The sequence below is a fragment of the Gallinula chloropus genome (assembly GCF_964237585.1).
Source record: "Gallinula chloropus genome assembly, chromosome: 2".
Classification (NCBI taxonomy): domain Eukaryota; kingdom Metazoa; phylum Chordata; class Aves; order Gruiformes; family Rallidae; genus Gallinula; species Gallinula chloropus.
Window position 1 is genome coordinate 52,031,670 of NC_140086.1, and position 26,677 is coordinate 52,058,346.

At 48.1% G+C, this 26,677-nt stretch overlaps 1 protein-coding gene across 1 annotated transcript; it reads left to right on the forward strand.

Moving 5' to 3' along the window:
* Positions 1-15,483: 15,483 nt before the first annotated feature.
* On the forward strand, positions 15,484-19,347 carry ADCYAP1 (adenylate cyclase activating polypeptide 1; the record flags this gene model as incomplete). The annotated part of the gene is made up of 4 exons (XM_084280466.1): positions 15,484-15,584; positions 17,506-17,640; positions 18,166-18,261; positions 19,161-19,347. 4 exons carry the CDS (start codon positions 15,484-15,486, stop codon positions 19,345-19,347), a joined length of 519 nt encoding a protein of 172 aa, XP_084136592.1.
* Between the last annotated feature and the right edge of the window lie 7,330 nt (positions 19,348-26,677).

The window sequence follows — 26,677 nt, forward strand, 5'->3', positions numbered from 1 at the left end:
TCTTCCTTAAAGCCTCTGAGAGGATTTAGTAGCTCGTAGGTAAAAAAATCCCTTCATGCTCTTCTGTCTGCTATGAAATAAACGTCAACAGTACTCGAGAGGCTGAGGAATTGGAAATGATAGTGCTGAATGTGAATTCCCTGCAGGAATGCTTGTTTATCAAAGTTGTAGGGAAAAACCAAGTCCCTACCATTTGACCTCTGTCTCAAGTGTGAACACTGCAAGTGAAGTAGTTAACACCCCAGTGACGGCGTGGGTTGCCCAGCAGGCACAAATTTGGCTAGAGATGTTGGACTTGCATTTTACAGAAAATATTCCCTGTGTCTAGTCGGGATTTGCCAGTGAGACCAAGCCCTGTTAAATCCCCAAACCATTAGAAATTAGGGGGAAAAAAAAGGTTGTGTACTGCGAAGTAGTGTGCTGAAAGAGGCAGAAGAGCAGAGTTGGAGATGCAGAGTTGATCTCCCACTTTGAGACCAATTTCCCTGGATAATCACAGAGAAAGCAATCTCTCTTGTGCCTACAGTTTCTCATTCATGCCTGTGCTCTGTGTTCAGATCAGGAAGCCTTTGGATCAGAGCTCTTCAAACAGGTGCATACAGTGCCTGGCATAATGTGCTGCCTGTACTAGCCGGTACATCATGATTTGATCATTATATGAATAAAACTGTGAGGGGAACATCGAGAAACTCTCTGTCAGTATAATAAGCTAATATTGGAAGAACATTTGCTGTTCTTCAGTTGTTTTAGAATAGTGCAAGGCAGAAATGTGAATGAAACGAAACCATTGCCTATTTAGAATGCATAAAGGCTTTTGTTGGTTTCAGAAGTTTACTTTTCAAGCATTCTTTGATCAAATTATATATGCAGGATAAAACCATAACTTTTTCTAAAAAAACAGATTAGAGGAGAATGAGTTCTGGTGAATGGTACTTTGAGAATATGTGCATTTTTGGTTTTGTTTTTTTATGGAAATACAAAAATTGCCTGTTTCAGGGAAACAGACATGATACTGAAGTGCTTTTCTAATTTCTGAGCTGCTTTCCTCCTCCTATTGTAAAAGTTGCCTTGAAAATCATAACCTTCACAGCTAGAGTGCTGGCAGCCTTGTTTTGTTACTGGTCCTGGTGGGCAGTTCTGAACTGTTGTCACTGTATGTCATACCTGCTACCACCGTCTATTTCTGCTCTTCTAATTATGTTTGGATCTCTACTGGATAACTACAGTATAAGGAGTTTTGGACCTCAAGCAGTCACCCACATTTAGGGCGGTGTAATCAACCCCCTGGGAAGATAATGCAGGAAAACTTGATTGCTGGTGCCAATTGGTTTTCTTTTCCAGGTCATTGCACAGGGTGAGGCCTGGAAGGTGGATATTTTCCATTTTGTTTCTTTTTCTAGTCATTAAAGAGGCCAGCTTAGTCATGTCCTTATTTTAGCCTTTTCCACATGATCCAGAGTTGATATCCCTCAGATGCAGAAGGTTCCATATGGATCCTTTACATTCTTCAAAGGTTAATATGTTGCAGTCCTTGTCTAGTTCTTCAGGGTTTGTATTGCACCAAGATGAGGTGGTTTAGCTTATTCTTGGGAGGCATTCTTTTAATCCAAAAAACCCCAACCAAACAAAAGCTCAACACTGGGACTGAATTTTGCATTGTGCATTTTGCATTTTTTTTTGGTAGCTATGTCTCATGAAAGGATGTTCTCCAGTGATTGCCTCTGAGTTCATCATATAAGGTCAAAACATGAAAGCCCTTTCGGGATCTGTTAGTGTGTATGTAGCATTGCAAAGGTACTGCTATTGATAGGTGTCAGGGTTGTCTGTCAACCTGAGCTCCCAAGTCTTTACAGGCTGAATTGGTTCTGAATATCTGAAATTTCGTTTTCACTGGCTGTCCAACCAGGTTGGCTACTCTCTGATTGCTAAGATATAAATGTGAGCTGTGGATTGCCCTTTTCTTAGAGATTAAAAACTCTTTGCAAAGCAACTCCTGACCCATGGCTTTATCCCTTGCCTGATTATTTCTGGAAGCAAGATATTCTGGTGCAGGGTGATTAATTTTTAGCTATTAACATCTTTGATACTTCCTATTCAATGAACAAATAAAACCCTTTTCAAACACAAAATAAGCTGTTAGTTGGTACTATTCCAACGGTGGACTTTCCCTATGATAGTACTAGTTCCTCTCAGTACAAAAAACAGTCGTAGCATACAATTCCTACTTGGCAGCACCATCCTTTAGTTTTTTCTTTCTTAACTGCATGCTGCAGTGGCCAGAGCTGTAAGTAATCTCCAAAGTATGTAAGACTGGTAATTTGTAAACTAATTGGCTCTTTTGACTTGCAAATTCCTACACTGAAATTGCTCTATAGGAAGTATTTATACAAGTTTTACAGTAATGAGATGATCAGAATGGCAGCCAAGGGAGAAGTTTCAGGAGACAGGACTCTGACTGCCCACCTCTTTTTAAGAAAAATGACTTTTCTAATTGCTGAGCAATGAAAGGGGAGAAAGTGGTGGCTCATGCATGTGTTTTCCCAGAGACAGCAATGGTAGCACTGTACTTGAACTATGTGAGACAGGCATGGTGCTCTCTGTGTAGCAACTTGCCTCTTAATATCATCGAAAGTGGAGGAAAACCTGTGTTAGAAAAATGATTTTTGAGCATCCTATTGTCCAGTGCAGGATGCTGATACACATGGATGAAGGCTGAAAGGGGAAGAAAACACAGCAGAGACTGCTGGCCACTTGGTGACATGACCTGGGCCGTGGACACCACGTACATACTCGGGGGACTTGTGCTACTCTCAATGTATCTTGTCATTTTCCCTACAGCAACTTTATACTGTTACTGATGCAAAGATCTGTGCATCTGAATATCCACTTTGTGAAGAATACGTTTACAAATCGTTTTAAAAGTTGTTATGGGAATTAATCTCATGATACATTTTCTTACTCATGCAATTACAGAAAACATTTCTCTGAAGCCTGAGAGCAGACCGAGCCTGTAAAATTAAAAAAGAAATTTTAAAAATTAAGAAGCATCTTTCAGAGTTTGAAGACAGAAGTACTTTTAAAGGCAGCTGCTGTCAATGTTTGCTTTTGTGTTGACAGAATCCTTTTAAAAGGTTTTGTGGTGCGAAAAGCTCCTTTTAGTGGGTTTTCATAATGCACCGGGAGAGAACAAGAAAATGTTTTTCTCACCATGGCCAGCCATGGAGCTCACTTAGAACATCACGTACCCAAACTGGGAGGCGATTTTCCATGTGGCTTGCGGGCAGAGCCAATGGGATTGGCACTCATGCCTGCCCCCGCTCACCTTGGAGACCCGTTTGCTTCTTCCAAGCGCCCTCAGGATGACTCAGGCCCCTTAACGGGCCTGAAGGAGATACTTGGGGTGAGGGCTCACACCTGCCCAAAAGCGATAGATTGACATCCCCATGGCTTGCAGGAGGGAAAGCGCTTTTATTCTAAGAGCATGTCTGTGGAGCAGAAGGAGGGGTGGCTTCCCCCTGTGCCAGCTCTAATGTAGCCGCCACAAGGTGGCACGATGGACTGGGGCTTCCTCTGCGAAAGGTCTGCCATAAAGTAGCATCTAGCCATGTCCTCCCACCGTGTGCTGGTATCCCCCAGTCTGCAGAGCTGTTTATGGGGACTCTAAGGACTGCAGTATGCAAAACCCAGGGCTGCTGTGTTATGTCCTTGGGGCTGCTATTTCTCACTCTCGTTAAATAAAGACCAGCCTGGGCATACACTGATTCCTGCACAAATCCTCCCTTCCTGTTGTTTATCAGATGCCTTATGGGATGGCTGCTGCTTTCTGCTTTATGGGGTCAGCAGCATCTGAAGATGCTGTGCAAACATAGCAAAACGCCAAGCCTTTGGCTAACTTAGCCTGAGCCCCAGTGCCTGCCGGTGCGAGGGTACCCTGTAGCCACAGAGCTCACGTGGCTGCAACAGATCCCATGCAGATGGGCTATGTGAACCCCGAAGAGCAGCAGATATTCCCAGTTCACCTTTCCTAATACTGCTGCTCTCAGCCGAATCTGTAACAGACCTAACAGGCAGCAAAATGGGAAAAACACTGACACAGGAGGCTGCAGCCGTCTCCTGTGCTGACACCTTGGTGACGCTGTGGTGGGAGTGTGATTGGGTTTTTCTCTTGCAATTCAACCCCTCCTTGGAATATTCACGACACCTCTGTGATGTGTCTGTGACATTTAGCAGGTTATAGCTAGCTGGGGGTGGACAGGACAGGATGGGATGGGACAGGAAGGATGCATGTATCTTGTATTGCTGTAGCTTTTGCCAAAGAAAACCAGAGTGATGAGGATGTGATAGAGTCTGGGGCTGGGTTATCAAAGAGTGTGTCACAGGGCTTCTCTGAAATGCATTTATATAAACTTCATGGTTCTCTGTGCAATACCACTTCTGTCAGAGCCAAGGTTTTCTTTATAACATACTTCCAGGTGATTTGTAGAAATGATATTTAAGAGTTTCCATCAGACACCAGCTTCTGCTGGTCCCCTCTGAAGAGCAGTGCAAAGCTCCTATCCCTAGAAAGTTTTCCTTTTACCCCTGCCTTACCATTTCACTTAGAAGTCAATCTCAAGATGTAAGGTAGTGTGAAATAAACAGTTCCCACACCTGACACTAACACAGGTGCCATTAACAGCCCAGTCCTGAGGAAGTCAAACATTCAACACTCCCATTAATTGTATTTACATATTTAAAACTTGCTGCTTTCTAACCAGGACTCCAGGCCGCCTAAGGGTATTAGTGACTATGGGAGTTAGTGGCAGGTAGGCAGTGCTCAGCAAGGGTAAGGCAGTAGCACTGAGTTAAAGCAGCTCTAAGGGCTTTCCTCACAGATCTCCGTGGAATTAAGGAGCTCCTTCCACAAAAACACCTGAAAAGAGAAACCCACAACCCCCCTCACCTTTTCTCTATTTCCTAATAGTTCTAAAAATTTGAGTTTAATATCTATGTGACCTTTCAGTTTTATATCACCTAACTGGAGCAGAGGAGCTATTTTCTTCTTCAAGATGAGCTTCCTTTTCGTTGCAGACTCATTTAGGCTTAGGACTAATGTAGCACAGCTCAGAATACCACAAGGATTTGACATTTTGCAGCGCTGTTCCCTGTTAACCATTCCTAATTTTTATAACCATGAACCATGCATTCTGGGGTGGTTTGTCTGTCATGCTTTAGCATCTATAGAAATAGGGTGAAATGGTCCCGAGAAAGTATTTATGATAGGTTAAACTTCTTAAGCCAAATGCAGCCTTTGAAAACAGGAGGAATCATTGGACATTACCCTTGCCTTCACATCCTCGTAGCAAGTTTATGCTGTTAGTCTGTGAATCAATGCTTGGGAACTTCTGTCATCTCTCTAACGCACTCCAGTGACTGTTCTGACATTACCTGTGCTGTGTTCCCAAACAGCACTGCACACTGTTGGTCATTAAGAAAATATATGAGGAAAACTCGTGATTCAGCTCTCCCTACTGCCTCTTCTTCCCCCAGGAAAATCAAGGAAGGACACCCAACTATATTGAGTGTAATGACTAATGATATTGTTCACTAATCAACACTGGAAGATGGGGAAAGATTACTTTTGAAGGACAGCTTTTGCTCTGTTGCAAAGTCTCCTTTGATTAACTTCTTCTCTGAGATGAGTAATGTGGTTTTAATTATTTTTAGTTTAGTTCCAGATATTAATCATCTTCAAACTAACAACTACGAGAATTCACTAGTGTTTCATGTCATTCATTATACACTTTCCTTTTCTTTCTCCCCTAGTTTTCCTTGCTGATTTCTACATGCACTCATGGAGACCATCACCCGATGACCGCTATTTTGGGGAGTGGTACATAGAAACTTTTGGGAGTCTCTTTAACTGAAATCACTCTATAAAGAGACTGAATACTAGACTCCCCTGAATCCACAACAGAACTCATCAGCAGATATTTACGTTATAGATTAAGTGCGTTGAGTGTTTGGAGGCAATGGAGGCGTTACTCCTGAGTAATAAACCTCCACTGCTGGCAAATATTGGAGTCAGATAACCAGAAGTGATCGCCTGACCTCACTAAAGTCACTAGGATCTTTGCCTTTGACATCAATGGGATCAAGTATTCATTCTAGAGCTATTCCGGTTTTAAGCTATGTGTTCCCAAGGAAGTCACTGAACTTGCTGTATTTCATACTCTACTGGGTAAAATAAATTGAATATATTAATAAATATATGCCTTATAAAAGAATTGTGAGATTAGTAGCAATGCTTTTGGATTAAAGTTGTTCCATAATTACAGTGTATTTTAGAATGATGAAGAACCCGTAGAATAACTATGGGCATATAATCAGCAGACCACATGCAGCTCATCTTTCATTTGCAATAAAGGTTTTTTCCTGAATCTATGATGTGCAGGGTTTAGCATAATTTTTCTCAGTACTGACCAAATATTTGCCCCTTTCATAAATAGAACTTTATACCCATATTCCAGTATTTACTTTGTAGTTCAGGCTCTGGGATAATTGCATAAAACTATTTTACATTAGGAAGGGGAGGAAAGTAACAGAGGACATGTGGAAATGAGCAGTGCATAAGAAGCAATCCGTGGCTCAGAACAGAAATGCTACAAGTGATCTGAGAAGATAAGGGCATGAGATATATTCAAAACAGAGTTATTTGCTTTCTGTAGAAGAGAATTTTGAATAGATAATGTCCTGAAAATGGTTTTCTTTTTTCTATTTTAATGTGATGAGGAGATTCTTTTTTCCCAGAGCACTAAATGCGAAGTATACAGATACCTTCCTGTGGAGTCCCTATTTAAACAAAACAAAACAAAAAAGACAAAACAACAAAATAAAACAGACCAAAAATAAAACCCAAAAATACCCAAATCCCAAGAGCCAAACCACCTTTAATTGTTAGCATTAGGTAGTAAGATAATGTTACTTATATAATTCCTTATTCTTACTTCTTTTCCAATGTGTTTTGGAGCAAATTCTTGTAACCCCACATTTTAAATCAATGAAGCTAACTGAAGGTCTTGATCCAATCGTAAAACATGAATTTCAGTTAGCCAAAAGAAAACCAATGAATACATCTTAGAACAATCTCAAGTGCTGTTGAGACTTAGAAAAAACCTGTTTTTGCTGCAGAGTGAAATATGTCAGTGAATCACCCCAAATTATACACAATTAATTACTTTTTCTGAAACTCCCTATGCGAAGGCAGTAGTATACTTGCATTTGGTGGTAAGAAAGCCCCCAGAGCCCCAGGAACGGGAATTTCACTACTCTGAAAAATACTGTATTAAAGTTTCAGGATTTTAAACATATCTGGAGTGTCATAATTTAATATTTCATTATTACTGTTGAAAAATATAGTCACCTCTGGAGATTCAACACCCATCTGGGGGTCAAAAGAGATGTCTCAGTCTTGCAACGCCCAGTAACTTCTGGTTGTGTTAAGCTCTGCAAACTCCTTTGAAATTCAGAAAGGACCAAAGGCAGCAAGCTGTATTTACATAATGAGCTCAATAGACACGTACCTGGAGTTATGGAATCACATAGGAGTTTCTGCAGACAATCTTCTCTCCTAATGAGAAAGGTCAATAAAACTAGTACAGTTCTGTCTGAAATCAGTGAGAGTCTTTCCCTGTGGCATTACAAGGGTCAGAGACTGATTTTTGACATTACAAGAGGCCATTACGAACATCCAGTCTGACCTTTTGCATAAAGCAGGGCAAAGAATTTGGCTCAATAGCCTGGGATCTTTTAGAAAGGCAGCAAGCCTGACTTTAAAGATTTTCAAGTAATGGAGATTGTAATCCAATTCTGTTTAAGTGATTAATTGCCTCAGCTGTTACAGAAATACATTTTATTAGAGGATAGAGATGGATCAGGCCATAAGGCCGCACACAAGAATTTCGTTGTGCTATCTTTAAATATAACAACTAAGAATCACCCATTTCTCTTTAGCCTAAGTACATCTGGGTACTTTATTGAAGTTAAATAAGTAAAAAATGTTTAAAAACACTGATGCTGCCTTATAATTACAGGCTTTGCCCCATAAACGTCCCCCAGTGGATCATGTCTGCAGTTAGATATTCATTTCATGCTGTTTGATGACGGTGTGTTTCAGATCCCAGGAAGCCCAGAAACCAGCAGTTAAAGGCAATCAGGTGCTAAAATAGCCTCTGGTCTCACACAGCCGGAGGAAGGGCTGTTGGCTGAGAAATACGACTCTTCACCTTGCTGGGGACAGCCACCGTGCAAACGTCCTGGTGCTTTCTGGGAGCCCAGTGATGACAGCAGCCAAAAAGCATGTGCTGGTTCCTGGCCCCAGTGCCCAGCTCACGGCCCTAGCGCCTGCTGTCCCTTCAGCTCCTGGCACAGAGACCAGCAAACTCAGCTCCCCAGTTGCATCCCACACCCTGCATCCTCCTTGAACTGTGCACCTCGCTGGGAAGGGGCCCTCCTGCATCGCAGTGGGATGCAGAGGGTCTTCCCATCGCTCACTACACACAAAAACAGGGGTCTAAGTGGTGTGAAGGGCTCCCACACTCAGGGCAATTTTGGCTGTGGCCAGCAAGGACTGCAGCCCCCTGAGGCAGACAGCACACCACAGGCTGCACAACCCACCGAGGACAGACTTCTACCCCCGACCAAATGTCTTTTCTCTTTTCCTTAATGAGAGAGACTTCGTTATTCTCTCATCACAACACACGGTTCTGATTGATATTTACTGGGCTCTGCTTGACCCATCTCTGTCGTCTTTAGCATGGTTAATTGGAATTATTGAGCGGCGCCCGGCTCTGGCAGGCTGGGATTCACCCCTGTTGGGACAGTGCTCACCTGCCCGCCCTGGCCTGCGTCTGCGCAGCCTTGCTCCCGTCAGACTGAATTAAGCTGCACTGTCAGGAGCCAGGGACCCTTCAACAGTTTTCCAGCACAAAGCAACACCAAATTAGTGTTTGGTAATAGGCTGCACACTGTTTTGTAATAAGAAAATATGGATGATTCTATTTATTCCCTCTCGCTCCCGCGATGATAAGAAATGTTCTAATTCATTATTAATTTGTTCCAACTATTTCTGGTAAGTCTAAACTATGAATAACTTTAGCTCTGCCATTAGCAATACCTCAGAACTACAGATGGATTTTAGTTTCTGGACACGGGCACGTGGCAGTCCCACTGTTTCTAAAGGTGTACCCAAAATCCTGCCACATTTGGGTACAAAAGCAGTACTTGCTGTTCACACTGGGTTACAGCTGCATCTGAAACAACCTGGAACACAGAGATACCGTGGCCATTACTTGTCCGGTATAAATCATTGCAGCTTGGTAGCATTCTGTGAAGCTTTGAATATTCGATCTGCTTAAGGGTTTACCCTCCTCTGAACACTGGACCAAATGGAAAGAAGAGTGGGAATAGACCTAGACCTGCTGCCAGCGCTAAAAGCTTTTATTCTGCCCAGCGGACTAGCAGAACCTGTAGTGGCATTTTAAGGGTTGCTGGCTTTAGTGGAGAGGAGGCCTTTGAAATGTTAAACCTTCCAAGGCAATTTGGTTGTTGTTGTTTGCCTTTCATAATTTATTTCTCTGCTCATATAAATGATTGATCCATTGTCACAAAGGGTCAAGGAAAGTATTTTTTTTTCTTCTCTCTTAGAATGTGAATTTACTTGGGTGAAAGGTGGGACTGTGTATCTATTGGCCATCCAATGGAACGGAGTTCACTGTTTGCTCTTTCATTCATCTGCAAAGCGCTTTTCTTTCCTCGGTGTTTGGGTGTTTGGGTGGGAATGACTCTTCCTTTGCTTATACGTTGTCATGCGGTTTCATTTACCGAAAAGGGTGAAGAGGATGCTCACCACAAGATCAAACACTGAGTTTTTGTGTAGGCAATCCCACAGGATGCTGGCAACCTACTGGCCTTGTCTTTCACGATGAGCTCTAAGCTGGGGCAAGAGGAGGATGACTGGGCTGCTGGTGCTCCCACACGACTACGCTGGGGCATGCTGTCCTGCCTGCTCATTCCAGGAAAGAAAAGAGAAAAAAAAACCAACCCAGCCTCTTTCCATAGAGTGCATATACTTAAGAATGGTTTTGGCTGTTTGCTTTGAAATATAATCAGGATGACAAAAGGCAGTGAGGAATTATCTAGAAGATCCTCACAAAGACTTTGCTCATGTTTGGTGGTCACCTGTGAAGAGGCTGGCCGGAGTCCTGGCCACCAGGCAAGGCATGACTCTCTTGTGTCTTGAGAGCATCACAGCCCTGGTACTGCCCCTGGATGTTGCCCTCCATTTTTTCAATAGTTTGTACTTTCTTTCCAGAACATCCCTGAGTGGGGGATGGATTATAGCTTTGCTTCCTTGGTCTGCAACAGACCTGAGGCATGACACAGATGCTTTCCATAGTGCACCTAAACATACCACTGCTTTTACTTAAAGAAAGCACAAGAAGGGATGATTTAATAAAAGAAAAATGACGTTCCAATTGGGACTCTGTCCCCGAGTCAATTGCAGTCTAGCCTTCACGAGGAAAGTGGGCCTCTCCCACTTCTGCCCCAAGTGCCATGTCTCAGCTGGAAGTGCTGAAATACCTGCCAAACACTGGCTTCCCCTGCTTGAGCTTTAATAACTCCTGTTCTGCCAGGCGATCCCCTAATAAGCCATTATCAGATGACCACAGATCCACCTGAATGACTTCATGCATGAGTCAATCTCCCCTCTGACAAATCTGTCCTCCCTAGGAGCTAGCTCTTGGGGAGGGGGAGGCTGGAAAGCTGAGAAAAGAGGAAGGCTGGCGTTACGCTCATAAAGCTGATGCAGATGTGTACTTACCAGCACACTGCTCTGCAAGGGGTTCTCCAAGCCACCTCAGTAAGATAAGAGGGTTGGGGACAAATAGTAACAAGATAGACGATAAACCCATACTGTGTGTAAAAGAAACAGCCAGAATGGCAGAGTTGTTTGCTTGTGAGAAAGAAGAATTAATGCTCTTCTATATTGGCAGAAAAAACTGTGCCCTTTGATGATAAAATCACATATTCCAGATCAGTCAATCTCCTGGGATCCTTTTAAAATACGCAGCTAAGGTGGGATGCACTGAGAAAATATGAATATAGGGGCTGGACATCCGGCAACTGTGCACGAGCTATCACCCAGCTTTATGAACCAATAAAGCTCCTGGCAGTTTGATAGATTAAAAACTACTCACAGTAATTTTTATAGAAATATACATAATTACAGGGGGGGAAAAAAGCCAAAGAGGGTTTTTCTGAAGTGTGGGAATGATACCCATCATGGTACATGATGAAATATGTTCCTTTGAATTAAACCTATGGCAGTGGGTTTTAGAGCAGTCAGTCCTGGCCAGATTTAATAAGACTCAAAGGATGTAAGCTCCCCGAGAAATTGCTATAGCATTATAATGCTCTAGTTAATAAAATAGATATTTAAAGTAGCATAGTCAGGTAAATTAAAAGGTCTAATTTAAGCTGGTAGGAGAAAGATGAACACATTCTGCCAGTGGAAAAACCTACTTTTATTCAGATGCTGCCTTAGGAGTTTGCCTTTGAGGCATTATAAACCTTAAATCCCTCTCAGCCTTGGAATGACAGAGTTACCTAGGAATTTACTTATACACGGAAACCAGATTTAAACCTTGACTTATTCAGCCTAAACCGCAATCCTGTCACATGCATATTCCCCTTGCAGACACACACACACACACACGGGTGCGCACACCTGTGAAGTAGACTTGAGATGCTGAGACTTTCACTGGCTTGAATCATGTGTGACTTACTCACTCACCCTAAACGAGAGCCTAGGAGACTTTTTTTTCCCGGCAAACCGCCTTGACATCACTCCTGCGTGTGCAGTACCACCGGGGAGTCACCGGCCGCTACGCAGGGGCTGGAGCTTTGGGTCTGTTTGACGGGAATCTGCCATCCCATGCTGCCTGGTGCCCAGTAGTTCAGGCACTCTGCTACTTTGTGTAAGGACCTGGGGGTGTGTGGAAGGGAGAGAGGAAACCAGAGGGCGTAAATAAAAAGTAGCTGGAAGTAGCTATTTTTTTTTTAAAGTGAAAAGAGCCACAGCTTTGAAATGCGATTCGATGCCTCTTTGGAAAGGGAATATTTGTTTCCTCTACTTCAGGCTGAGGAGCGTGTGATTCAAGTCTCCAGACCGAAGCGATCCGCCTAATCCCCGCCACGCTTCCTTCCAGAAAAGCCTGCCTTTACACCCGCTGTCGCGGACCCATTTCAAACCAAGCAATAAAGACAAAACCCAACACCTCCCACCCCCCCAACCCAGCCCCGAACACCCCCAAACCCCAGGAGATACCTCCTATTCCCCCCCCTCACACACACCCCTTTCCCCAACATCCCCAGCCCGGTTCTGGCAGCGAGGGAAGCCACCCGCTTTCACCAAGCCGGGGTCGGGAACCCTGCGGGGGACGTCGGGGGAAAGGGTGGGGGGCGCGTGTTTCCCGAAAGGGCACCATCTCCCTCCCCTCCCGGTCCTCCCGTCGGTGTTTCCGTAGGCGCGTTGTTGCCCGCGCGATGGCGCCCTCCGCTCACGGACGATCCGCGCCGGCGTGGCGCTTGCCGCCTCCCCACCTCCAACCCCGCGCTCCGCGCCCGCGGAGCGCGTGGGTGGGGTGGGGTGGGGGGTGGGAGCGGCGGGCGCTACTCCAGCTCCCGCAGGCGGGGAAGCCCATCGAGCCACCGGTTCCCTAAGCGATCCCCGCCGTACGCCGTGCGAGCTCCCTTCTCCCGTCGGAGAATCCTTCCCGATTCCACACGCCCGACACGCGGATGATAACCTGGGATAACACAACGTCCTGTTGCGTCCCTAGTACTGTCACAGCCGGCCCCCTGGGCATCGCGTCGGTGGCCATTTCTACGGGAATAATTAATTCACGTTAAATTTCCTTTCTCTGCGGAAAAAATATCGAAGCCTTAAATGACCGTAACAGGAATGTAACTGTACGGTGGGAGGGTTTTAGTGGTGGTGGTGGTGGTGTTATTGTACTTTCTTTTGTTGTTGTTTTTGAGAAATCGATTTGGGCTCGAATAACTCGCCTTAAGCACGTTACACCAACCCCATTCAAATAGGAAACAGGAGAAGTAAATTATCGCCGCTTCCTGAACTCTCTGCTTATGATCCCAGTAATTAAAATGTGCAGTAATGGCTCCTGCAGCCTGTATTTCTTTCGGGTAATTCTCGGAAATGAAAGGCTGATTTTTTCGGCCGCCGAGGGAGGAGAGCGCGGAGACGAGCGCAGTCGCAGCGGCCGGGAGCCCGCCGGTTGTCCGCACCCGGCGCTCGCCTCCCGCATCACTTGGGGGAAAATAATCTCGGTGGCGGGGAACTCCCCAGAGAAGGGATTTCCCTCCCAGCCCCTCCGGCAAATCAACTTTTTTCCCCCTTCTTTTTTTTCTTCTTTCCTTTTTTTTTCCCTCTCTCCTTTCTCATGGCGATCCTCTCCCCTCCCGCTCTGCCAAGCGCAGAGTCGCTCGTCTCCCTTCTGCACAAGACGGGGAGGGGAGAGGGTCGGCTCAAAGAGCAGAGGGTGGGGAGAGGGGAAAAGCAGACCCCACCGCCCCTAGGGCCGAGGCAGCGGTGGCGGCGGGTGGGCCCCAACCCGCGGGGCAGCCGTGGGGCCCGTCCCCCGCCCCCCGCGGCTGCGGCACCCGCGGAGCGGTTATGCCGCCTCTGGTTTTCCCTGGGGGAGCCTTGCGTAATGGGCACAGTATTAACAATACTTTAAAACAAAAGAAAAAAGGGGAAAAAAAAGGGAGCTAGGGGAAAAAATAAAGACAAGACAACCCCCTCCCCTCAGTCCCCAGAGCTCCATGGAAGTGGGGGTTCCGCGTCGGCGGCTGTTCGCCTGCGCGCTCAGTGCCGGGCGTCTCCGCGGGGGCCCGGCCCAGCGGAGGCCTCGGGCTCCGGCGTGGGTGATCTGGCTCCGCGGAGAGACGCGGAGCAAAGGTGCGGGGGACCCCGACAAGTCCGGGGACACCCCCCCACCCCCTCCCCATCCCAACACAAACCACCCTTCTCCGCCTCCTGGTCCCTTCCCACGGCAGGTAAAACTTGACCGTGGAGAGAGCATCCTTTTAGGTCCGTGGGGTGGGTTGCGGGGGTTTTCTCTGTGTTACTGTTTGTTTGTTGTCTTGGGTGGTTTGTTGTTTGGGGATTTTTTTCCCTTTTTTTTTTTTCGGGGGGGTGGGGGGAAGTGTGAGTTGATGTTTATGAGAAGCTTTATGACTCCTGATAAGCTCATCTTTGAGGACGACACAGAACTGTGTTCCTTGAGGAATTGGGGTGGTGACGTCTTTTCTGATACCCGATTATTACGTGACTGGGAGAGAAAAAAAAAAAAAAAGGCATTTGATTCATGAATAAAAATCCGGACACCACCACGGGGGCCACAAACAATATTGCCCGTCCTCTAAGGTAACAAGCAGGCGAATGTTTACGAAGAGGGCTCTTGCTGAAACGGGGTGTTTGCAAAGATTTTGTTGCTAATTGCGTATCAGACGGAAGGCTGCGGAAGGCTGGTCAAGTTTGGAGCCACCGAGCAGGAAGAGAAGAAGAGGAGAAGGCTGAAGGCGCTCAGTGAGGGGAGAGATCTGGGGAAGACAACATCTCACGCAGCCAGCCCGCGGCTCCCCGCCTCCGCTCCCTCCCGGGCTCGCTCGCTCTCTTCCCCCTTCCCCTGCGCTCCCTTCTCCGGCGACATCTCGCTCCATCCCTCTTTCTCCCTTCCCTTGCAGACTCCACTCCAGATCTGCGCTGCTACCTGCAAACTTTTTTCCTTTCTTTTTTTTTTTTTTTCCCTTCCTCTCTTTTTATTTTTTTTTTCTTTTTGGAGTGGATTTCCCCTAAAACCAGCAAGCAACTAACTGCTGCTTTTGCGTCTTCTTCATCCCGCGGGTCCTCTGCCCATCGGAGAGGCGATGCTACGAGGGTTTTAACTCCTTTCGGCCGCAACCTGGGAGACAGCTCTATTTCCTCCTGCCCCCCCTCCCCCCATTTTGGGTATTTTTTTCTTCTTCTTCTTCTTCTTTTTTAAAGACCTGCCCTTTTAGTTTCGCAGCCAAACGCTCTTAGTGCCGGGTGTTTAGAGTTTAATGGTAAGGACACGAGGCGGCTCTCCGGGCCTTCCCGCAGCGCTCCCGGGGCGGGCGGGCACCGACGGGGCGGGCGGCGGCGGCAGCGCTCTGCGCCGGGCACCGCTCCGCGCCTTTCCGCGCCGCTCCGCGCCGGCAATCCGCTGCCCAGGGCGTTTGCTCCCAGGGGCCGCGCTCTGTCACTCCCTCCCTCCCTTCCCCGCAGGCTCAGCCGGGGGCTCGGTGGGTCGCGGGGTGGTTTTTTTGGGGGGTCTTTTTTTTTTTTCCTTTTTTTTTTTTTTTTTGACAGCGGTTCTCCTTTCCCTCCCGCACAGAGTGGCAATGTGTAGCAAAGCGATCCTAGCACTCCTGGTCTATGGCATAATTATGCACTGCAGCGTCTACTGCTCACCTGCGGCCGGACTTCAGTACCCGGCGCTCAGGTAGGTCCGTCCCCCGCCCCGGGGGCTCCGCCGGGACCCCTTCAGGCCCTCGCTGTCCCGGCTTTGCTAAGGGCAGGGGAATCTTTACCGGGGAGGAAAACAGAAGGGGGGATACGGGAGGAGGGAGTCAACAAACGAAACCCCCTCCGCTTTGGCTGTGTGCCCACCCCCTCCGCCCCAGGAGAAGAGCTGCAGGGAGGGTCAGGCAGGGAGGGGGTTGTCGTCGTGTACCCCCGGCTGCAGCACTGGCTTTCTTCAAGGCAGCTCCCCGGGATGTTGGTGCGGTTAACCTGCAGCTTCTTGCTCCTGGGGAGGGGGCCACCAGCTTTCCTGCGTCTCGGCGGGAGCGGGAGGAGGTCCTGGAGGTATCTCGGCGGGGCCCAGCAGCTTCCCCCTCCTGCCCCCTGCCCTGCACAGGTTCCGGCGCTCTCCGGGCCACTTTCAGGGCAGGGGGTGCATGGCGGGGGGTCGCCGTTGGTTGCGAGCATGCGAGGGCGGTCATGGCTTGTGTAGCAGCAGTGGAGTTGACGGGGATTCAGCCTCTTCCCCTGTTTACCGGTCTTTAAACGACCTCCCTTCTCAAGGAGGAAAGGTTGGTTGGTTGTGTGTGTTCGGAGTTATCTTGCTGGGCTGTCCCTTTCCACCTGGGAGCGTTTGGTTCTCGCTGTGTTTGGGGCAGGACTGAGGGACCCCCCCAGAGGCGTCGGAAGAAGTGAGTTTTCCATGCTGGGGGCACAAGGCACCCGGTCCGGGACGGCCGCTGATACCCTGATCCCACCCTGCTTGTAGCCTGCTCGGGCGGCCGGTGTTGCTTGGTTTGAGGGTAGCTTTGGGCTCGGTGCTCTTGTCCTGCCCCACCGGCGCTTGGGTCTATTACGGGGTCCCCTAAAAGGGACGCGGCCGGGCGGCTCAGCTGTGCGCGGGGGGCGATGCCGGACTGTCTGAGGAGGATAGTTGTTCTTTTGGGGGCTACGTGGTGTCCTTGCACGAACCGGGAGCCCGTCGAGGCTGGCTTAGAGCAGCCCCCTCCCCTGGCACAAGGACTGCGGGGCAGTGGGCTCCGTGGCCCGCGGGGCCATTAGCCAGCAGCAGTCCGGCTCTCCTCATTCAAGAGCCTGAATTAGCAGGAGTGAAACACTTTAGCGGCATCTATTATTAATACCTCCGCTAAAGCTCACAGACAAAAATAGCTGCCTGTAACGTACAATGACCTACATCGTACTGCAGAGAGGGAGGCAGAGAGCGGGGGGTGGGAGGGGGTTGGTGGGTGTTGGGGGGTGGAGGAGGGCTGGTGGGGGACACGCAGAACTGGCGAGATCTCAAAGGGCAGAGGCACCATCCAACGAAAAACAACAACAGGCGAAGCCCCCCCACCCACCCCCCTGGCCCGACGGGCGCTGCGGGCAGGAGCGGGGCGCGGCCCCCGGCCCCGGCGGCGGGGGCGGCCGCTCATCGCCCCGTCTCCTCCGGGGAGGCTGCTTGGCTCCCGCCCAGCCCCTGGCACACAACGCGAGTGTGTGCGTGTGTGCGCGTGTGTGCGCGGCAGCCTGCACGCCTGTGCGTGCGTGCGCTCCGCTCGGGAAGCGGGAGCCGCGGCTGTGGGAGAGAGGGGCCGTTGCTCGGGCCAGGGCGGGGGCCAGGGAGGGGGACGGGGAGAGGGGGAGGGGATGTTTGGGGCTTTTCTCGGAGCACGTCTGACGGCGGGTGTGTTCCCTCCCCCGTGGTCCTGCCCCGCAGAGGAGGCGGAGGGCGGGGATGGGGAGCGGGCGGGCGCAGGGAGAGAATGGGGGCAGACGGACGGGGCTCCCGGGTCGGCTCCGCTGGTGGGGGTGACCACCAAAGCAGCCGGGAGCCGGCGGCGGGGAGCGGAGCGCCCCGTGGAGCCCGGCTGACTCCTTCCCCTTGCTGCTCTCGTTGCCAGGCTGGAGGATGAAGTCTACGACGAGGACGGGAACACCCTGCAGGACTTCGCGTACGACCACGAACCCCTCGGTATAGCGAATCCGTCCTCCATGATCGGCGAGATGTACACCTTGTATTACCCACCGGAAAAGAGGTGACTGCAACTCGCGGGGTGTCAGGCGTGAATTTTGAGCCGGGAGCAAAACGGGTCCGGCCGAGCCGATTGGGGGGAAAAAGATATATATATATAAATAATAATACCCAACAAGCCAACAGCAAGAGCATCAACAACAACAACAACAAAAAAAAAAAAAAAAAAAAAAAAATCCCGAGCCCAAACAAACGACCACGCTGCCCGGGTCCCGGTGCCCAGTTCAAAGCCCAGAAGAGATGGAAAAGCCGCCTTACCTCCAGCAGCGCGGGGGAGGGAGCGGAGGAGCCGCCCGCAGCGGGAAGGGCTAGCGATGCTCCCGCAAACGGAGCAGAAATGCTCGGCCAGCGCGGAGCCGAGCAAGTGCGGAGGGGAGGGGTCTGGGTGGGGAAGAGGGATCCCGGGGGAACGCGGGGAGATGCCGCCCTCCGCTCGCCGGTGGGGAGGGACGGTCACCGCCACCGCCCGGGCTCCCGCAGCCCGCTCCTGGGCCTCGCCGCTCATCCGCGGGCTCTTCCCTCCGCCCAGGCACGCCGATGGGATCTTCAACAAAGCCTACAGGAAACTCCTGGGCCAGTTATCCGCCAGGAAATATCTGCACTCCCTGATGGCCAAGCGGGTCGGGTAAGGGTTTTTTTTTTGCTCTTTCTTTTCCGCGGTGGGCGTTGGTGCTGCTCGGGCGGAGGTGCTTAAAAGGCCGCGGCTGGAGGGAACAAAGATGCCCCGGCCGGGGCTGGGAATTTGTTGCCCCGGCGGTAGGGCTGGGGGGAGTCCAGCTCCCCAAACCGCAGCTGTCCTCGGCCGCGGTTCCCCCCAGCCCGCTCCCGGGCTGTCACGGAGGTCTGTTTGGTTTAATACGCTCGGGCATATATGCATGTATACATACGCGGATGTGTATATATATATATATATATATATATATATATATATATGCACACACACATAGGTAATTTTGTGTGTATTTCTATATGAATTTTGCTGATTTAAAATTGAGAAGTTGGGCAGCCTCCCCTGTCTGCTGGGGGAGGAAGGGTGGAGGGGGGGGGGGGGGGCCGCGTACGACGAGCAGTCTGTCGGAAGCGATGACTGAGGGCTTGACTGAAACGGGAGAGGGCGGGGGGGATGAAAGGCGGGACACGGCTGCAGCCCTGCGCTCCCCCCGGCGCCGGGCGGGGCTCCCCGGGGCTCCCCGCCACCGGCGGGGCAGGGGCGAGCCCGGTGCCACCCGCCGCCCTTCGGCAGAAGGTAACACGTTAATGAAGCCCCGGGGAGAGCAGCTTTCCCTGCCGCAATAAATAATTCATGGCCGGGAGATATTGTCTCTCCCGCGGCCGCCGCCACTTGAGCGCACCGCGCCGGGAGCGGGTTTCGGCGCGGCCTTTTGTCTCCCCGCGCATCTTCCGCGCAACGTGTTGCGCCGGGGGCTGCGCAGGGACGGGGGGACGGGGGGACGGGGGGGTTAGGGGCGCGGAAAGGGGCGGAGCGGCCCCGCCTGATGCAGCTGTGCTTCTCGGTGCTTGCAGCGGTGCCAGCGGCGGCCTGGGGGACGAGACGGAACCGCTGACCAAGCGGCACATAGACGGCATCTTCACGGACAGCTACAGCCGCTACCGGAAACAAATGGCTGTCAAGAAATACTTAGCAGCCGTCCTGGGGAAAAGGTATAAACAAAGAGTTAAAAACAAAGGACGCCGAGTAGCGTACTTGTAGCGATGAGTAACCAGCCACTCCTGTGTATACAAAGTCCTGAGAGAGAGAGAGAGAGAGAGAGAGAGAGAGAGAGAGAGAGACCCAACAACAACAAAAAATCTAAACAAAAACAAAAGTCATTTCCAAACTGACTGAACAATCACCGCTCCTGTGTTATCTAAACATGTATTTATGTATGAAGTAAAGCCATTAAATGAATATTTTGATAATAATATTGTTTTTCTTTTGTACAAAAGCACTAGAGAAACGCACAGATCTACTTTGTGGACCAATCATTAAGTTATATATAATATATAAATATATATATAGAAATACTACTACGAATACTAAAGAACAATTCTTCATATAAAGCCTGCACAAGAACAAGAATTCGCCTGAGCTGTTTATGTTTTTATATAAAATAAATAGAAAAAAAAGACAATCATTGTTTTGAATATTGCTCCTATTTTTGTAACGGAAATTAAAAGGATAGTATTTTTATCCGCGACAGGGTCGAAGACATTAATTTTCACCATTTGCTACTGTACATAGAGAAGGATGCCCTGCTCCCAGGGGATTATGAGGAAAATGATTTGGGAGAATTGGTGAAGCAGATTCTTCCCCCGGTGAGTCTTAAGGCAGGCTCCTTTGCCACTAGCCTCTCTGAAGGGGCAACGTCCCCTTTCCTCTAGATTTCGATTTTTTTTTTCCTCTCCTGCTTTCTTTGATTCCAGATGTATCTGTATCAGTGTCTCCTCAAACGATGAGCTTAGAGGATAAATCCCTTGTGAAAACAACAGCTCGATCCAAATTGTGCATCTCTGTTGCCTATTGGAGGGAGAAATAGTTAAAAAAACCCCAAACCAATCCCAAACAGCAAAACAGCAACAACAACAAAAAAAATCAAAACAAAAGCCAAAGCCAACCCCCCAACCCCTAAATCCCAAACCAGCAGCGAGGATAGTGAGTACTAAGTAAGCCCCGTGCACTGCTCTTCTGGCTGGCTGGGCAGAGTTGCAGAACAAAGCGAAAGCGGAGACAGGACCCGTTTGGAAAGAGTGGGGAGGTGAGCGGGGGGCGGGGTGGGAGTGGGGGTTGGAGGGGGGGGGCGGGCCCGGCGCGCCCCCTCCCGCCCCCGGTGCTGGAGCCGGTGCCGCAGGGTCGAGGAAAAACGAGGCGATCCCACCTCCGATCCGCTACCCAACTGCCCTGGGCAGCTCGGTACTGGACCTGGATGCAAAGTACAGTGTGTTACTCTCCAGTGCTGTCCATGCTTCTCATCATGTGTAATGAGCAGGATTCTCGCCTTTTGCTTTTTTTTTTTTTCGGTCGGAGTTGCTCTTTTCTTTGAATGTTTTTTTTTTCTTGTAGACCCTCCCGCCTCTCATCCTCTCTTCGCACTTTTCCGAGCTCTGTTTAACCCACCTGAGTCACCTCTTTTGGGTTATTATGTTCTTTTGGGGAAAAAAAAAAAAAAAGATAAAAAAAAGATTGTGAACGCTCTCTCACTCCTATGTTCTGTTTTATGCAAGCTCTTATTGTACAAGTTTAGGAACCCCTGTTGTAGCTACCACTAAAGAATTATGCACTACTACGAAAGTTTTTGTTCCTTGTTTATTGAGTTTGGAGGTAAAATGTATTTTTCTACATTCTGGCTTATTGCTTAGTAAAATTTGTTTCATAAAACGAACTTTTGTCATAAAAGAATGTGTAGTGTTCACCTGTGGTCCGGTTTCTAACGAGATAAACCATTTTCACCTCATCTCTCTATGTACGGACTCCTATCTTACCTTCCGCCCGGGGGACAGTAAAGCAGCAGCGAACCCGGCCGGGGGCTGGCCCCGTCCCTCCGCCCGGGCAGGTGGCGAAGGAGGAGGACACGTAGGTAACCTGCTTCCTTCCAGCTCACCACACAAACCTTAGAGGAGTCTTTCCAAAGACACAAAACGAGCCCCGCATTCAAGACGTCGGAAGGCAATCCCCCTACCCCACCCCACCCCCCCAGAAAAAAAGAAAAAAAAAGAAAAAAAAAAGGAAAAATTAGTCGCGGGTTAAACCAAAACCCTCTCCAAACCCTCCTACCCGGGTCGGGCAGAGCCGCCGGCCGCCGGGGAGGAGAGAGGGAGGCGCGGGCAGAGCTCGGCGGGGCGGGCAGGCGCTGCCAGCGCCGCTTCCGCGGGCTGTCGGGGCCGCCCGCACCGCCGACACCTCCCGTCCGGGCCGCCCCCCGTTGCCGGCAGCTCGCCCGGGCTGCCCGGGCTGCCGGGCAGCGGCCGCCCGGGGCTGCCCCGGCGGCTCCGCCCGCCCTGCCGGCGCTGCCCGCCCCGCCGCCGGTGCGGGCTGCTGGGGCGGAGGGACGCGGGGCGCAGTTTGCAGCTTTCGTGCCTTCTCTTCACCTTGTAAATCGCCACGAGTTCACGGATGGCTATTTAGTGGCCCTACGATGCTGCAACACATCGGCTTGCGTTTTAGTCGTAACTTCTTCTGTTCTTTGGCAATGGGCAGAGTTTGCTGTGTTTGTGTCGGCTGTGGTATAATGACATAGGGCTCTCTTGACGTTTTGTTTATGACCTTATCAGTTAGAGTTCAGTGGCTAGTCGCAAGCATTACGAAGTGATCGCCTAGGTTATTATCCTCTGTATGATTTTTTTTTAAAAAAACTATTTTTTTCTTTTCTTTTTTTTTTTTTTTAGAAACGCCAACAGCCTTACCAAAATCTGAGCAGATTTGAGATACAGTCATATTAGGTAGATGTTAGTCTTGGAGAAACTTATTTTGTGTGCAAATGAATATAAAGAGAACTTAAAGTATTACGACACACATGATATCTATAACTAGGACTTTGATAACTGTTATATAAAGTGTGTAAAGTTTGTATTAATAAATTTTTGTAAACAATGCAATTTCGTCTAATGTTTGGGGGAGAGGAATATAGAACCTAACAGTGAAAGCTGCATTTCATTTTTTTTTTCTCCAGTTATTGTTTATTTTTAAATTAGTTCATTTTTAAGCAGCGCCCTTTTCTCTTTTCATGCCTGGGGTATGTTTTTATTAAGTCTCCACATTTTATCATCAAATAACCTCTGACGTTTTTACCGATGGTCGCTCCTCTGTTCGAGTAAGCTAAACAGGACGGCTGAAGTAGAGAAGCCCAGTCCCACACACACCAGCTCAATAACGCTTTCTAAAATATGCAAACCGAACCAGTCGGTGCCTATCGCCCATTCCTCTCACAGTTCCCGTCCTTAGAAGCCGTTTATTTTAAGCGGAATCGGTGTGTTTGATGAGATCATCACCTAATCCGCTTTTAATGAACATTCTGCATGTGCTAATGTGCTTCCCGGCATCACCCGGCTCGGGCAACAGCAGCATCTTTCCTCTGATTAAAATTGCACTGGGCTGTCCTAAAAAAATAATAGCGATCCTGCAACACGCAAACCAGGGAGTCACTGAGCTTTTGCAGGGTGATGGGTGGCTGCGACGAAAAAGCACAGGCAGGGAGGTTCGTCGTCACAAAGCTGAGGTCAGAATACCCGACCTTTAATCTTCGCTTCACTTTAGCAATAGCTGTTTATGCTTATTATTTTTATTGTAGCTCAGGGACTTTATTCAAGTATGTTGGAAAGTAACTGCAATTTAGTTTAAACTAAACTCCATTTCCTTCTAAGATCATGCAATTAAAACACAAAACAAAACAAAAAACCAAAGCACAGGAATTAAATGACAATTTCCTAGCAATTTATTTTTCCAAACTCTCAGGTCCAGGATTTGAAACAGACTGGTCATATCCTTTCTGCCACAAATTAAACTCACAGGCTAGTTTTGACAGCAGCATTTAACTCTCACTGGAAATCACTGAGAGAATTTAGAAAGCTGGTGGCATCAGTGCCAGGTGTCAGGAATTAGTGAAAAGTGGGATAAAAGTTCTGATTAAATACAGGTTGGGTCACAGAAGAATGAGCAAATAAAAAAAACCTATTGGGGGGAGGGGGAGAGGACAATGTTTTCTCAGGCTGATAGTTTAGGAAATTCAAGCCACTGTTTCCCAAAAGCAGCGTACAGCAAAAAACTGCTGTTCAGTTTACTCGGTCATTTTGCTCTGCTCATACATATAATTACACTACATTTCCTGCCCATCTAAACTGAAAACGTGCTTAAGGGATTCAAGCTGAAGACCGGCTTGGTATTGGTAGCTGGGGGATGAAATTTGGGACTGATTGACCTGAAAAATAAGCTCTTCTTCATCAAGTCCTGGCACTTGTTGAAGATGTGTAGAAGACAGAAATTCTGCTGTAGATGACATAGAGCCTCACTCTCCCGAAATTCCTCTTTACCAATTCGAATTTAATGAAGAAGCCCAGCTCTGTTCCCAGCGATTTAAACCTCCATTTGAAATGGTACACTTGGAAAGTGTCCAATACTGAGTCTTATAGGGTGAGCTTTGGGGGGATTGCTGATGTTCCGTGTGCTGCTGTGTGGCTGGCAGCAGAAATGGTGAAAGCTGGCTGAGGAAACAAGATTGACTAAGTCAAAACATGATTTTTGAACCTCACGTTGTAAACATCTCCTGACATTCAGTCAAAATGACAAACTCCAGATAGTGAAAGAGGCTGAATGGAGGCAGGACAGACTGCTCCAGATTCCAGCTTTCAGGAGCGTGGTGCAACACCTCATCAAAACCTGAAAAGCCTGAAAGAACTATGCTCTCTGCAGAGCCCTGGTGTAAACACGGCTGTGTTTAGCTTCTGCCTTTCACAAAATTTGCTTGTGAGGGTGCTGACCTCCTCTCTGTGTTCCTCTGGAGCCTTTCCATCTCCTTCAGAAAACAAAGTTCACCTGTTGGTTGTGTACATTCTCACCTAGAGTTCAGTAAAACATAAAATCAGGAGGAAGTTTGATTATTTGAGGGGCTTGTTACTTGATACTTTTGAAGATTAATTTCCAGATCTAGGCTAAGTCATTTAGTGTTTCTTCAGGGAAAAAGCCTTCAGGGAAAGCACAGCCCTGAAAATTTTGAGCACCTCAAGCCTCTAGAAGTACATGTCCTCTTAACTACACTCATAGATTTTTATGACCCAAGGGGACTCTTATGATCATCTAGTCTATCTTAGATAATACAGGGCATAGGATTTCATGGAGTCCTTCATTTAGCATTTAATTTCTGAGTGAGCTCTTCTGTATGACAGCTGTATCGATTGCAAGACTTGCAGGAGTGGCAAATTTGCAGGATAAGTTGTTCCAAATGTGGCAGTTTAGCACCCTGTTCCTTGTTTCAGTTTGTCTCATTTTTCAGTCCAAGAGATTTGTAGCCAGCTGAAGAATCTCTAATGCCTGTAGATTTTCCTCTCCATGTAGGTAGTCTTAGGCAGAGATTTACTCTCCTCTATGCCCTATCTTTGAGATAGTAAGGTTGACCTTCAGGGGCTCACCATGAGGCAGGTTTACCACAGATGGGATCATTTCTGAACCACTTGTATTTATCAACATCCTTGCTAAAGTGTTGAGACTGGAAATGGCTACAGTACCCAGCAATACACCTCGAGAATGTGGCCGAAAGTAGTAACTTTCCTTTTCTTCTTTGGGTGCTGCTCATTGCCAACAAAGGTCACGTTTACTCTCTTGGCCATTTCATTATGCAGGGAGATCATGATCTGTTCACAATCTTTTCCCACACCCAGCCTTTTTTCCAGGAGATTACTTCACATAAACCGAGGCCCTGGCCTAGGAGTGACACCATCATTCTTGGTTCCTATTTTGTGTTAAGATGTATTTAAGCACTTTTTAAAAGAGAGTTCACTTTACCTTACTGAGCTTGCTCTGGGAGACATTAATTTTTTACCATGTTTTGTTGTCTCAGCTGTCACCTGGCACCCATTCCTGTCACCTTTAGAAAGAGTAGCCCTGTTCCAGCAGTGCCAGTTGTGTGTTTGTGCATTGTGATACACGGGTCCAACCCAGCTCTGGTGCATATCGGGTGTAATGACGCCAGAGAAGGATCTGGCCTAATCTGAATGCAAATCCTGGGACAGAGCAAGTGACTTGTAGCAGGCTGATGGACAAATCTCCTTCTTTGAGGCCTGGGTTCCTAGAAGTGACCCTGTGGCGGTGCTGCTGAGGGACCATTCACTCTAAACCTGCATCGAATTTCTGGAAGTGCTTTTTGCTAAAACTGGCCGTGGCTTAGTTACTGACCTGTAATCCACAGAGAAGTGCTACGTGATGCATTAGGCGTAATGTGGTTGAACTCCTGAGCCAGTATAACGTGTAAAACCTAATGCATCTTCTGCAATAATTAGTTAACTGGCTGTTGATAGGGTTTACCCAAGCCTCAGAATGGGTTTTAGTTTTGAACAAGGATATTTAGGAACCAGAAATATGCCAATTTGCAACCAGTGGAGACAAGCATCGCATTTGCCATTTGTACAAGAGTGTTTGTTTTACAAATTCAGTAATGAAATATCTAAGGCAGCTAGACGTATTGATCTCTGGAACAGTATAATTTCTTTATGTGGATCACAGGGAGAAGACCTCTTTCTCTTCAGGCTCTGAGACGAGTTTCAGATACTCCACTTCAAAAAGAACCTCACAGAGATTTCATGACAGCATGAAGCAGAGAAGTTGGACAGAAAAATGGCAGTCACTTCTGGTTCTTCTGTGGCATGCACCAGGATTTCATTGTCAGTATATGAGGAACTGCATAGGTATAATTGGATCCAGCATGAACAAACACCTCCCAGCTGGCATCCCCATGTGGAAATGTAAAAGGGAGAAAGGAGAGGGATGTTGAGAATGAACAGTTTTACAGGAAAGGGCATTTCCATTGCCACCTTCCACACATCCCTCAAAACATCAAGGCTGGAGCCTGTTTATCTCATTTGCTGGCTCAACCACTTGGGAGTGAAGGGCCCACTGATTTCAGATGGGTGTTAAAGGGTAGAGACACTAACAAAAATCATGTGCTTTTTCCTCTCTGTCACACATTTCTGAACACCTTTGGCTTTGTCCTCTGACTCTCTGCTCCTATCAGAAAGGTTGGTCAGCCTGATATCCTGCCCATTTTTGCAGGATTAACATGCTCCTCTGATAATGTATATACAGTGTGGTATGTATATTTGCAGGTGGAGAGGGCAGACTGAGAAAATAGTTGCCCAGGCTAAAGGGTTTACCATTCAAGCTTTGACAACAGATCTAAATATATATTCACCCTGGACAGATTAGATTAGACTCAGCCTATAGCTGATCCCTGTTTTGACATTTATTTCCATGGTGAGAGGAATGGTTGCTTTTGAGTGGTTGAGTGATGAATAAATGACTGCCTTTCCCTCAGGAGTGAAGATTAGTGTCATAAGAA